Source organism: Falco cherrug, unplaced genomic scaffold (assembly GCF_023634085.1).
Source record: "Falco cherrug isolate bFalChe1 unplaced genomic scaffold, bFalChe1.pri scaffold_41, whole genome shotgun sequence".
Classification (NCBI taxonomy): Eukaryota; Metazoa; Chordata; class Aves; order Falconiformes; family Falconidae; genus Falco; species Falco cherrug.
The window spans coordinates 1,096,403-1,109,294 of record NW_026599482.1 but is presented as its reverse complement, the minus strand read 5'-3'; the positions used below and the strand labels follow the sequence as shown (position 1 = coordinate 1,109,294).

The 12,892-nt window shown below is 59.5% G+C and overlaps 1 protein-coding gene and 1 long non-coding RNA gene across 2 annotated transcripts; both read left to right on the top strand.

The window, feature by feature from the left end:
* The first annotated feature begins 4,825 nt into the window (after positions 1–4,825).
* On the top strand, positions 4,826–10,890 carry LOC129735144 (maestro heat-like repeat family member 5). The gene is made up of 14 exons (XM_055700502.1): positions 4,826–5,059; positions 5,550–5,629; positions 5,806–5,931; positions 6,076–6,155; positions 6,272–6,392; positions 6,725–6,817; positions 7,192–7,296; positions 7,734–7,902; positions 8,470–8,567; positions 8,979–9,128; positions 9,325–9,479; positions 9,817–9,961; positions 10,077–10,214; positions 10,420–10,890. Exons 1-14 carry the CDS (start codon positions 4,942–4,944, stop codon positions 10,888–10,890), a joined length of 2,049 nt encoding a protein of 682 aa, XP_055556477.1. The 5' UTR covers positions 4,826–4,941.
* Positions 10,891–11,076: 186 nt separating this feature from the next.
* LOC129735156 (uncharacterized) lies at positions 11,077–12,156 on the top strand. The gene is made up of 4 exons (XR_008730601.1): positions 11,077–11,124; positions 11,403–11,505; positions 11,822–11,881; positions 11,969–12,156. It is a non-coding gene; the product is annotated as an uncharacterized LOC129735156 (long non-coding RNA).
* The last annotated feature ends 736 nt before the right edge of the window (positions 12,157–12,892 follow it).

Sequence of the window (12,892 nt, the reverse complement as noted above, 5' to 3'; positions counted from 1 at the left end):
CCTCTCCCCTCTTCCTCAGTGCGCTCAGCTGTGCATCTACATTTCGCGCACCACCAGAGAGACGGTGCTCCATGGCTCCTTCCAAGAGCTCTCCTGGAGCTCTGATCCTGCGCTGGCACCCCTTGCTCCAGAGGCACCCAACTGTGGCCACCACGGCTGGTCTCCCAGCGAGATGCTATATAGAACAAGCGCACATTGTTGCATCATCACGTTGTCATGACACCACATTCTGTACACCTGCATCCTGGGAGGACCCCACGCCAGAGCAGGATGCCTGAAGGAGGCTGTGACCCCACGGGAAGTCCACGCTGGAGCCGGCTTCCGACAAGACCTGCATACCCATGGAGAGGGGAGCCCACGCTGGAGCAGGTTTGCTGGCAGGACTTGTGACCCCACAAGGGACCCCCACTGGAGCTGGGGAAGGGTGTGAGGGGTCCTCCCCCTGAGAAAGAAGCGGCAGCATAAACAACATGTGATGAACTGACCACAACTGCCCTTCTCCCTCCCCCGGCGGGAGGAGACAGGGAAATCAGGAGTAAAGTTAAGCCCGAGAGAAGTGAGGGCTGGCAGGAAGGTGTTTCAGATTTGGGTTTATTTCTCATTATCCTGCTCTGATTTGAGTGGTAATAAATTGAACTAATTTCCCCAAGCTGAGTCTGTTTTGCCCACGATAGTACCTGCTGCGTGATCGCTCCATCCTTACCTCGACTCATGAGCCATCGAGCACCTCCAGCCCAGAATGCGGCCCCAACAGCGTCCCCTTCCACAGGCTTCCTCCTGTGTCTTCTGTGGCCCTTCCTGCATCTGCCTCCCCATGGGTACCCCCTGCCGTGCACCCCCACATGTCTCCCCCCACCTCCCGCCCCAGCGGCTCCACACAGGCCAGAGCAGCGGAGCTGGGCGCTCCTCTGACTGGTCACAGCACCCATGCCACGAGCTCTCTGTTTTGCTGATTGACTGCATACCAAGCACAAATGAATTCCAAGTCAACTATAAGAATGAAAGCCACTTACTAGATTACAGTGTAATACAGGAAAATAGCATGCAGTATGATAAAAGGAAACGGTACTGGTTCCGATGCACAATATCATAGAAGAGCAACAGGAGCGAAGCATCAAAACGTTACTGCAAAGCATGACAGAGTCTAAGAGAAGGATACATCACCAATTACCACCTGAACGTCATCCAGGCCCGCCCTTCGGCTGGGAGCCCCCTTGCAGCCAGTGCCACAAGTCTCTCGGGAACTGGGACAATTTCTACATGGTGCATCCACACATCCGTGAGGCTTCTCGCCCGGGCCCGCAGCTTGCCCGCCTTTATACTCAGCAAAAACCAAAAATACCTTACATGTCTGGCGTATGTATGTCAATTTCTAAGTTTAGGCTAAGTGCAGGCGCGCACTATCTCATGCTGCATAAGGTTCACACACGCCGGGGCATCGCCCAGACGCCCGAGCGCGGTGGAGTGACCACCATGACACAGCTGCGCACAGTATCAATTGTCCGGATGGCGCTGCTCACATCTCGCTTGTTCAGGGGCTCAGGACAAACACCACCTGCTCCTTACAGTTGTCCTGGAGCTCCCCGAGTTCACTGCCCAAGTGAAGCCGTGCCTAGTTAAAGACAAAGACTTTTTCATAAATATATTTTACAGTATTTCTTAGTGTAATAATATCATCTTAAACCTCAGCTTTTAAAAAGTTTTTTTTTTTGAAAGAAAATGGGGAACAGCTGATGAGCCAGTGTGTTCCTTCACCTCGGTTTGCTTTCCTCTTCCTCCCAAGACCCACATCCAGACAAGTCCCTAGCAGTCAAGCTTGAAAAAATCTGGTTTCTCTCACAGCAACAGTGTGATCAGAACTGTAGCACTCTTCTTCCTTCCAGACTTCAGCCATCAGCATCATGCATCTCCACCCCACTGGCCCTGCAGCAATTACTCACCGATATTTTAATATTTCCTCTGCCAGCTGAAGTAAAGCTGATGTTCCACACTCTTCTGTGAAAGCAGAAGGACCTGAATAGAATGCACTTGGAGAAGTTAAACAACAGAGTGGGGGTGGCCCTGGACCAGCTGTGGGTGCTGAGCAGTGGGAAGGAGGCAGCGCAGGAGGAACGAGAAGAGGAGGAGGGAGGCAGTGGCAATGACAGGACCTCCATCATCCTTGCCATGCCCAGTGGCTCCTCCGTTTCCACTTTTGGGTGAGCGTGGTGCCACATCCCACGGCCGGGCAGGAGAGGTTCCCAGCCGTGCCCACACCATCCCATGAATGGCCTCTGCCCCCCATGCAGAGCATGGGCAGGGGGCAGGATGCACGCCAGCAGGGAGGGAGGGAGGGGCAGATGTTTCCATGTCTTGCACCCACTGGTCCCCTTTCGGTTTCCAGAAGGGAAGGGCTAAAGCAGCTGCTCAGGCAGGACGGAGCAAGCCAGGCCTTGGGAAATGTCTCTGTCCCACCCCATGGGGCTTTGTCCTGCCCCTGTGCCCTTCCCCATGGGGCAGGGCCGTGCAGGCACCTGCGTCTGCCCAGGGCTGGGGGTCAGTGGGGCCTGATGCTGTGTCTCCTCTGCCTGCAGCTCCTGGGTGCTGAAGGAGCTGTGGGTGGGCACACTGCTGGGGTAACTGGGGGGATGCTCCAGGCACAGCAGGGGGAACCCAGCCCCGCAGCTGGGCACAGCTGCCCCTGTGGCTGCAGGCAGCTCTCGGGCAGAGCTGCCTGACAAGAGAGAAGAGGTGACTTGGGGCTCACCCAGCTCTCTCCCTCTCCCTTCCCACTGCACAGGCCACCAGAAGGAGCCAAGGGAGCCCGGGCGACCTGTCTCCCATCAGTCAAGCTCCTGGAGAAGGAGCTGAGCTGCCACTGTGCCATGAGTGTCTCTCTGCTCTGGGCCCTGTCCCCAAGCACTGCTCCTGCAGCCGAGCAGCAGACCCGTGGCTGCTCACCTTCTTCCCCTCCTTCTCTCCCGCCCAGTGGAGGACATGAAGTGCCAGGAGCCTGGAGAGGCTGACGGAGGCACAGGCAGAGTTGAGAATGGCTGCCTCGCACCTGCCTCTGGCTGCGCTGTAGATGTGCAGTGAGTGGTATAACCCTGCTTTGTTTGGAGGGAGGGAGGGTCCCAAGGTGCCACTCAGGGAGCAGACAGGGCTGGGGAGCCGCCAGGAGTTGTGGACGACAATGAGGAGTGAAGTGGAGCCTGGGAAGAAGGGAGGGGTCGGGGGAAGGTGTTTTAAGATTTAGGGTTTTTTCTCATGACCCTACTGGGATTGGGCTGGCTATCAATTCAGGTAATTTCCCTGTGCCAAGTCTGTTTTACCTGTGATGGTAATGGGTGCACGATCTCTCCCTGTCCTTCTCTTGGCCCGCAAGTCTTTTGTTGCCTTTCCTCTCCCCTGTCCAGCTGGGGGGGAGAGTGATAGAGATGTGCTGGCAGGCACCTGGTGTTACACTGGGGTGAAGCCAGCACCGACTCAAAGGCTGCAGACCCAGGCAGAGAGGCTGGGTAACAAGAGGAGGCTGCTGTCCTGAGGGAGAGGTCCCCACACCCCGGGACAGGCCACCCACACCCCAGGCACAGGCACTCGGCACCCACAAAGCAGAGCAGGCGGCCCGAGGAAAGGCTGCCAGGCCAGGGGAACAGCAGTGCCAATGGGTATCTTTATCGACAATGTAGACGAGGGGATCGAGTGCACCCTCGGCAAGCTGGGCCAGGGGATGTTGATCTGCCTAAGGGTAGGAAGGCTCTTCAGAGGGACCTGGACAGGAGATCCGTGGGCCAAGGCCAATTGTATGACGTTCAACACAGAGAATGCTGAGTCCTGCCCTTGGGTCACAACAACCTCCTCCCACAATGTTACATACAGGCTTGGGAAAGCTGCCTGGACAAAAAGGACCTGGGGGTGCTGGGGGACAGCTGGCTGACCGTGAGCCAGCAGTGAGCCCAGGTGGTCAAGAAGGCCAACAGCATCCCAGTGTGTGTCGAAAAAGTGTGGCCAGCAGGGCCAGGGCAGTGATTGTCTTCCTGTACTCAGCACTGCCAAGGCCGCACCTCAAGCGCTGTGTTCCGTTTTGAGCCACTCACTACAGGGAAGGCGCTGAGGTGCTGGAGCGTGCCCGAAGACGGGCAGTGAAGCTGGTGAATCAAGCACAAGTCTGATGGGGAGCGGCTGAGGGAGCTGGCGGTGTTTAGCCTGCAGAAGAGGAGGCTGAGGGTGGACCTTCAGACTCTCTACAGCTACCTGAAAGGAGGCTGCAGGCCGGTGGGGGTTGGTTTGGTCTCTTCTCCCAGGTAACAAGCAATAGGACAAGAGGAAATGGCCTCAAGGTATGCCAGGGGAGGTTTAGATTGGATGTTAGGAAAAATGTCTTCACTGACTGGTTGGTCAAGCATTGGAACAGGCTGCACAGGGAGGTGGTGGAAACGCCATCCCTGGAGGTGTTTAAAAACCCACCTAGATGTAGTGCTTAGGGCCATGCTTGAGTGATGGACTTGGCAGACCATCAAGTTAATGGTTAGACTTGGTGATCTCAAAGGCCTTTTCCTGGCGGGCATGCCGGGGCGTCTGAGCAAGGGGCTCTGGGATACACTGGAGGTCAAGGAGGGGCCTGGAGGCACCCCGAGAGCACCCAGGTGCCCACGGCTGAACCAGCCCCATGCCCCCCCCCGGGGGCTCCGGGCCCCTCCCTCCTGGGCCAGTGGGTCACAGTGAGGTCTTTGTGACCTCATCTGGTGACACCACACTGCAGTGCATGTACTCACCACGGCCGTGGCCCCAGCCCACGGTTTCCATCAGGACAGCAACGGGACAGGGCAGGAGCATGGAGCGGGCGAGGAGCCCCCGAGCACAGCCCACGTCTCTCCCTGCTGCACCCAGCAGCCCCACGGCGCCCAGGCGTCTCGCCAAAGCTTCCCTTTTCCCCACACCTACCCCTTTCTGTCCTGCAGGATGATGAGGAGATCCCCCAGATTCCCCAGTGTAGCCTGGGAGAAGGATGGGGCTCCCCAGGAGAGCAGGTCTCCACCGGAGCCCCACGAGGTGTGCGTGGTCCAGCCACTGGTGACTGGTGAGTGAGGGGCCCTCTCGGCCTGGGCAGGGCTGAGGCCAGCGAGCGCCCCATGCTCAATGCCATGATAATCTTTCCGTGGCACACTGGCAGCAGGGGTCCCATGGCTTGGGGACACGATGCTGCCTGGGTGACAGGGCTGCTCAGCGCTGGAAGTGGCCCCAGCACAGCCTGTCCCAAGGAGGGAGAGAGCAGAGGGGGGGACCCAGCTCCTGGCCTGGGGCACAGGCAGCCAGAGGCAGCGGTGCTGTGGGATGGGGACCTCTCCTGCCCGTCTGCAAGCCAGTTCCTCAGCCCTGGGCACCGGGGCTTTCCCCACCGCACCGTGCCCCAGCATCACAGCCCATTTGCCAGGCACCCTCCAGCCCTGACACACACGGGATGACTGGGCCAGGGGAGTGGGCACGGGCTGGACACAGGGCACATCTTCCTCTGCTCTCCTGCCACCCGCAGCCTCTCTACAGCCCTCCCTGCTCTCCCCCTTTATTAGATGCCAGCTGGTTGCCTGTGTACACACAGGAGAAGCAAAGCGTGGACTTCATCCAAGCCTTTGCCAGCAGCCCAGAAAAGGTAACCACGGCCCTTCCGAATGTGGCTGTGCCAGCCTCGGCAGACAGGGGCTCTGCTGCCGGGCTGGGCAGAGCTGCTTCTGCCAGCTCTCCTGCACCCCCAGTGCTGTGGTGCTGCTGCCCCTGTGTCCCCCCCTCTCACACTCCCCGTTTGTCTCTCTGTCCCCCCGCTGCCAGGAGGAGGGCCAGGAGATGAAGTTTCTTGAGAGCATCTGCAGCCTGTGCAGAACCGCCAAGCACCATGGCTTGTCACAGGGCCTGGATATCTTCTGCCACGGATACGAGCTGGCAGAGAAGGTCAAGGTGAGGGGACACCCGGTGGCTCTAGGGAAGGGGGCAAGGACCCCCGGCACTGGCACCCTGTGAGGACAATGCTTGGCCACGGCAAGGGGCTGGTGGTGCTGGGTGCTGGCAGCTGCCAGGTCCCATCTCGGTTGTGCTCTGTAGGAGCTGGTGGAACAAGAGCCCAGGGACCAGCTGCGCACAGCAGTGCGGCAACTTGCCATGCTTGCCATCGCCGAATTGAGGTACCTACCCATCCCTGCTGGGGACCCCTTCCTCAGAGGCCTGTGTGCACCCGCGCGAGGCCTCGAGGCACTGCTCCCAGCATCGGTGTCCAACTGGCCCCTCTCTCTCTTTGCAGCTCAGTGCAGACGGTGCTGGAGGGCAAAGAGAAAAGCAGTCTACATGCCTGCTGCTTGAGTGTCTTGGGGCTTCCTCCAGCAGAGGAAATGGAGGGACTGGACACTTCCCTCTACTTCAGGGTACGTGCTGGGTACTTCAGGGACCTGCAGGAGCGCCCAGTCCCTCTGGGCTGCTCCCTGATAACCCTGTGCTGCCATACAACCAGAGATCTGAGGCAGGGCAGGCTCTTGCCTTTGCTTTCCCACCCTCGTCCCTTTGTGCCCTTCCCGTGGGCCTGGCCCCATCCAATGCCACAGGTTGCTCTGTCGGCAGCACACTGTCTGCCCCTGGGTCTCTCCTGGAAACTGCGAGGCCGTGTGGGACTCCTGCCGTGGCTCTGGGAGTTCAGATCAGTCTCCTGGGGGTGGAGGAACAGTAGAATCGCTGCCACAACTCTTTGTCCTCTCTGCAGACCCTGAATGCCATGGACACCATGCTGGAGACAATGGTGCTCAGCTCTCCTGCCTCCAGAGTCAGCAAGGAGAACTTGCAGAGTATCTTTCAGGTCTGGCATGGGCCAAGAGTGGGCTTCACAGGGGCCATTCCTCACCCTGGAGGGAAGGGGGTGCCCACTCCTGAGTGGGTGGTCCCCACGCCAGCGCCATGCAGAGAGACAGCATGGCAGGGAGGGTGCGCACCTGCCTTGGGTAACCGGGGGCTACCCACCAGGCTCTTCTGTAGCACAGCGGCTGCAGTGGGTGGCATCTGCCTTCCTGCCTGGCCACAAGGCAGGCTCGGGGCATTTGTCCAAAGCCTGTGAAGGACCCTAGGGGCAGGAACGCCACTACAGGCTTTGCCCCAGATCAGAGGAAGCATTGATGGACTGTGCAAGTCCAGCCCTGGAGCTGCAAGGCACACCAGCAGCTTTTCTCTTCCAAGGTGCTGTTGGCTTTCACCAGCTCTGAGAGACCAGCTGTGCTTGAGAGGACCGTGGGCAGGATTAGGATGCTGAGCCATTTGCTGGCCAGCTATTCCTCGCTGGAGGTATGGAAGGACCAGGTACTCTCCAGCCAGGCCACCTCCCATTCCCTGTGCGCCAGCACAGCTGGCAGCTTTGAGGCGCCTGCAGGGCAAGCCTGGGCACAGGTCTGGGTGCTCTGCCAGCCTCTGTGCTGAAGTGGGGGTCTTGGTGCCTCTGTTTCCCATGGGCTTCTCTCCCCAGCCCCCTCTTTGCCAGGAGCCAGCTTTGCCCCCAGTCCTGTGTTGGATGGGACTGCCCAAGGAACATGGTGGGAGCCCAGGCCTGGCAGCTCTCCCTGTGCGGGGCTGCCACCCAGCTAGCTGCTTTGGGAGCCGCGGCCAGCATGGTCCTGCAAAGCTCTGGCACACCTGGGTCCAGCCCTGGCCACGCTCTTGGGGCCGGGGCTCTGGCCCCAGGCGCCTGCCCTCAGCCCTTCTGCTCTTCTGCCTCCCTCACCCAGGCTGCTCAAAATGAGGACAGACATGCCTCCTGCAGAGAGATCCTCATCCCAGTCCTCGGGCAGCTGCTTGGACGTCTCCTCCTGCTCGTGTCATCTGGGGAAGAAAAGACCAGCCGTGTGGCTTTGGATGCCCTTTTCTCCCTTTTCCTATTCACCCGCCAGCAAAAACGTAAGAGAAGCAGTGGTGGGCTGCCTCCCCCGCCCCTGCACAACGACATCAATCGAGCCGTCTGCTTGTCTTCCTGCGCGTTGTGGCGGGCCCTTCCTGTGCTTGCTGGAGGCACCACCATGTCACCAGCACCGCCTCTCCCCTGCTCCTGACCCACGCTGTGTCCCACACAGCTGATCGTCCCGTGGAGCTGAGCTGCTCCTTCACTCAGGAGGCAGCCCCACTCCTCATCCCCTCTTCCTTGAAGAGCTTGTACCACTGCCCCACAGCACTCCATCCATGCGAGCCGTACCCCACGTCACTGTTATTCCAACCACAGTTTAACTGTGGGACTGCATGCAGAGCTCTAGGTCCTTGGAGTTGACCAGGCCAGGAGCATTGGCATAAATACACGGGAGGCAGGTCACCCTTTCATTTACATCTCTCTCCACCACCTCCTCCTTTCACTGTGGGTCATCACCTCCCTTCTCAGCCATTCCTAGATCAAAGCTCTTCTCAGGAGCTGGTAAGCTTGCTGGCAAAGCAGCTGGGTCTCACGCACTCTCCTGTGTTTGCCCTGCTCTTTAGGCACGACACTGTCAGAGGAGAATGCACAGCTGCCAGCGGCTTGGGAAGCTGAGACCACCTCCTTGTGCTGTTCACCCACTGCCAGAGACTTTGCCATGGTAAGGAGCTGCCCCCGTGCCTTGCCTGTGGCATCAGCAGGGCTCTTGTGTGAGAAGGCATCCAAAATGAGCGGGGCTGGCGTGGCCTCCCTGTCCCTGCTCTCAGCAGGGTTTCTGCTGTCCCCAAGCAGGGACAACGCGAGGGCTGCACTCCAGTGCCCAAGCAGCATTTTCCGCCTGGCCAACAGCAGGCCCTGGTTCTCTGTAGGGCCAGCACACTGTGCCCCAGAGCCCAAGCCTCCTCCCTCACCCTGGGGGCCCTCTCTTCTCATCCTCCCCCATGCAGTGACTGCAGCCTCTGCTACCAGCACTGCTGTGCATCTCTCACCAGGGCTGCTCGCACTGTCCAGCTTAGCAGCACCATCAGGGCGCTCAACGTGACATTCTTCACTCCCTTCCTTCCTGCCATAGGCCTTTGCAAAATACCTTCAACCATCTGAGAGGACAGACATCGTCCTCACAATCATTGATAGCCTGAGAGAATTAAATGCCAAGAAAAAGCCGCTGGGCAGCAGTGTGATGGACGTGGTCATGGCAGACCCTCACGTCTGGCTGACAGATGTAAGTGGCCTGTGGCTGGATTACCCTGTCCTTCAGCCCTGGCCCGCCTTGTTCCTCCCTCCATCCCTGCCTCCCGCCCAAAGCCAGGTGTCTCAGGCACCTGAAGCCACCTTAAGGCGGGAGAGGGATGGCAAGGGCAGCTGGGGCAATGGCTGCCCTCCAGTGGCAGCACCACCATCACTTGTGTCCCCTCCAGGTGCCAAAGATCATGAGCTGCATCTATGAATCCTGGGAATACGTGACCATGGAGTCAGGCCAGCGTAGCATGGAGTCACTGCTGCTCCTGATGGCTAACCAGTGCCCTGGGGACGTTGTCACCACGCTGCTGAAGATCGCTCCACGAGGAGACAGGTAGCGGTCCTGACAGCCAGGAGGGCTTGCTCCTAGTGGTGAGAGGGACCCGGAGACTCTCTGGCTGCCAGACCCAAGGAGTACCGCAGGACACCCCCGAGGAGCGGGGCCCTTCCCCCGTCCCAGCACCCATTCCAGCCCTGGTGGGCTGGCCGCGTCCCCAGCACCAAAGCCAGCCCAGAGCCTCGCCACCACCCTCTGTCCCACCCCATGGGGAGCACAGCACCTCAGCCCTCTCCTGCCTGCCCAGGGAGGAGGGTCTGTGTTACGCAGGGCTGGCCCAGGCCACACTGCTGGGGATGGGGTCACCCTGCTGACAGAACGCTCTGGCTTGCAGCACTGCCCTGGCACTGTGGGAGGTGATGCTCTCCACAGCCCAGACCTTGGAGAAGGTTCTGAAGGAGCTGTTCATCAAACTCCAGGACCGGCAAAACAGGCTCTTCTACACATACCAGGAGGACACCTGTTTCGTTCGCTTGGCTGTGAGTTACCAGAAGAAGCCCCAGTGCTCTTGTCCTCAGCTGCTGATGGGAACAGCTGCGCGGTGTGGGGAGTCATGCTGGCTCTTCTGGTCACTCACCGCTGGCTTTCTTTCAGCTGCTGACCTGCACTGATTTGGAGGATGAGGAATTCTCTCCAATGTACAAAGTCTTGAGGTTTCTGAGGGATCCAAGCCCAGCAGTGCTCTCATTGGTGCTCAGGAGCCTCATGACGCTGTCAGAGAGAGCTGAGATGGTGAGCAGGGCATCATCAAAGGGAGCCATATTGGCAGCCAGGGGCTGGGGCAGCGGATAAGCTGGTGGATTGGCCTTGGCTGGGAGTCAGGAGGTTGGGTGACTGCTCCAAAGGCCCTCCTGGCCATGGTGGGGCCTGGTGGCTGCCTGGGGAGCTTGCTGGGCATAGTCCTTTTCAGGAAACAGAAGCTCTGTCTTTCATGCAGGCAAGAAAAATGGAGGTCTTCATGCCAGACATGATGAAGGTCCTGGAGGACGGCAACACAAATATCAAGATGAAGTCCCTGGTGGTCTCGCGAAACGTCATAGGTCACCTGAAGACAAAGGCCAGCCCCATCGCTATCCAGCTGATGGAGAAGCTCCTGCCCCTCTTTGCTGCGGTAAGGCTGATAGGGGAGCCCAAGCCTTGTGTCCAGGCGCTGGTCGGGGACAGCTACCTACAAGGACGCAAGTCCTACTCTGCTTCTCTCTACCAGGGCTTCGGCGAGGTGAGAGAGCTCTCCATCAGCCTCTTCAGAGACCTAATGAAGACTGTGGTGAGGAAGAACAAGAGGCAGATGAAGACAAAAGTGGAAATGGGCTTGCTCCCTCTCATCTTTCACATGAGTGACCAAATCCACAGCGTGGCCAAGGTACAGATTCCAAAGCTAAGCAGTGATGTAGGGATGAAAACCTGAGATGTTTGGGCCAGGGTACCTCCCAGCTTCCTAAGGGCGGGATGACCCCAGGAAGAAAGGAAAAGGCAGGGAGATGCCAGGTCTCCTTCCCCAGGCCGTGGTGCCATCTCCCAGTTTCTGCTGTTCTGCAGGCCTCCAGGGAAGCCCTCCTCGCTGCAGCAGAGCTCCTCAAGTGGAAAAAGCTCAAAACACCTGCTGCAGAGCCATCAGACATGGAGGATTGCAGAGTGCTTGGTGAGGACAACCACTGGAGGAGCGCTGCGCCACGGGTCTGCCCTGCGCGCTCTGCAGCTGTGCCTCACCTGCCCTGCTGCAGCCCGCAGCCCACAGCCTGGAGCTGCATCCTTGTTCCCTGTCCTCGAGAAGAGAGCTCCAAGGGCTCTTCTCCACACCCCTCTCCCCGCACCCAGCGGGAGGGAGGGCTCTGGGCAGCGGCGGGTGCTGGCAGGCGGGACTGCTCCGGCCAGCTGGGGAGGCTGTGTGACATGCCCATACCCTTGTGCTCTCTCCAGCTACAGCGGGACAGGCGCAGGACCGAAGAGTACTTGAATCAGAGCCTGCCGTACCTGGAGGATGCTCAGGCCACCTTGCGAGCAACGGCCGTCAGGTTCATCGGTGAGCCACAGCCCCCAGGGTCCCACTTTTGGCAGCCCAGCCCCAGTCCCGCCACTGCACCGGCAGCAAGGAGCAGCCCGGTGTCTGCCAGAGCCTCGGCTGCCCCGTGCAGGGCCTTGGCCTCTCTCTCCCACCCTTGACCATGCAGGTGGGCTCGGTGGCTGCCTTGCTCAGTCCCACCCGCCTCAGCTACTGCTCTTCCCTGGGGTCAGCCTGGTGAGGGGGAGGAGGGCGTGCAGCCCAGCCAGCTGCGCTGGGGGCTGTGCTGCTGGGAGCATGCTGGGGAGTGGCGGGTCTGATGAAGCTCTGTCCTTAGGGCTTGCTGGGCAGCTCCTGAAGGACCAAAGGGAGGAGAAGCTGGCTGAGATCTGCCACAGTGAGTAGGGAGCATGGGCTGGAGGGGATGCCCGGTGGTTTTCGCAGACACGGCAGTTCATCTCTGCTCCGTTTCTTTCCATCACAGCCCTTCAGACCTTGGAGGAAGACAATGAACCCTCCATCTGTTCCCTGGCAGCTCAGACCACCTCCATCCTGAGCACTCCAAGGGTGCGGCAAACGTCACGATGCACCCTGCGATCACTGTGCTGCTGGTGCTGCTAAGCCAGGCAGAGGTGCAGCTTTTCTCCAGAGAACGGCTGCAATTCAATAAAGCTGGAACAAGAAGCCTGAACCCAGGGTGTCTTTCCCAAGTAGAACTGACGGGCAGCGAGGAGAGGGCATGGGATGGGTGGTCCCAGCTCTGACCTCCTTGTAGTTCTCCGGGCACCCCAGCGACACCACAGTATCTGCTTCTACTGCACTGCCACGTCCCTGCACCATGATGCACTCGGGAAGGTTTCCATGCAGAGTACAGAGGTGCTAAGGGGGCCAGAGGGACCCTGCAGGGCTCCCTGAGGGACGGGGGGACAAACAGAGTGCCTGGGTCACCATGACTGCCTCGGGAGGGCTCCCAAGGTCTGGCTAGTCGAGCAACAGAAGGCTCTGGGGCATTACAGACACCTATGGAGGAGTGCCGCGGGGACTCGAGTGGAATGGTCAAGTCTAGGGACCAGGCCCCCAGTCCAGCGGGCTTCCTTTGAGTGCTTGAGGCTCTGCAGAGGGGTCTGGGGTGCAAGGAAGGTCTCAGGACCTGGGTGGACTAGCACGAGCCTAAGACAGCTCCAGGGCAAAGACAGCTCCAGCGCACTGCAGGGTAGAGGGTGCCCAGTGCCAGGTGGCCTCCACAGCCATCAGGGACCTGGCAACAGGCACTGTCATGCGGGGAGGCAGGGAGCGTGGCATGGGCTTGTGCTCATCATCTCCTTGCCCCTTTGCAGTGCCTTGATGTTGCAGCTAGTCCAGGCACTGCCCCCCACCAGCACAGGGACCCTTGCACAGCACTCCAGCT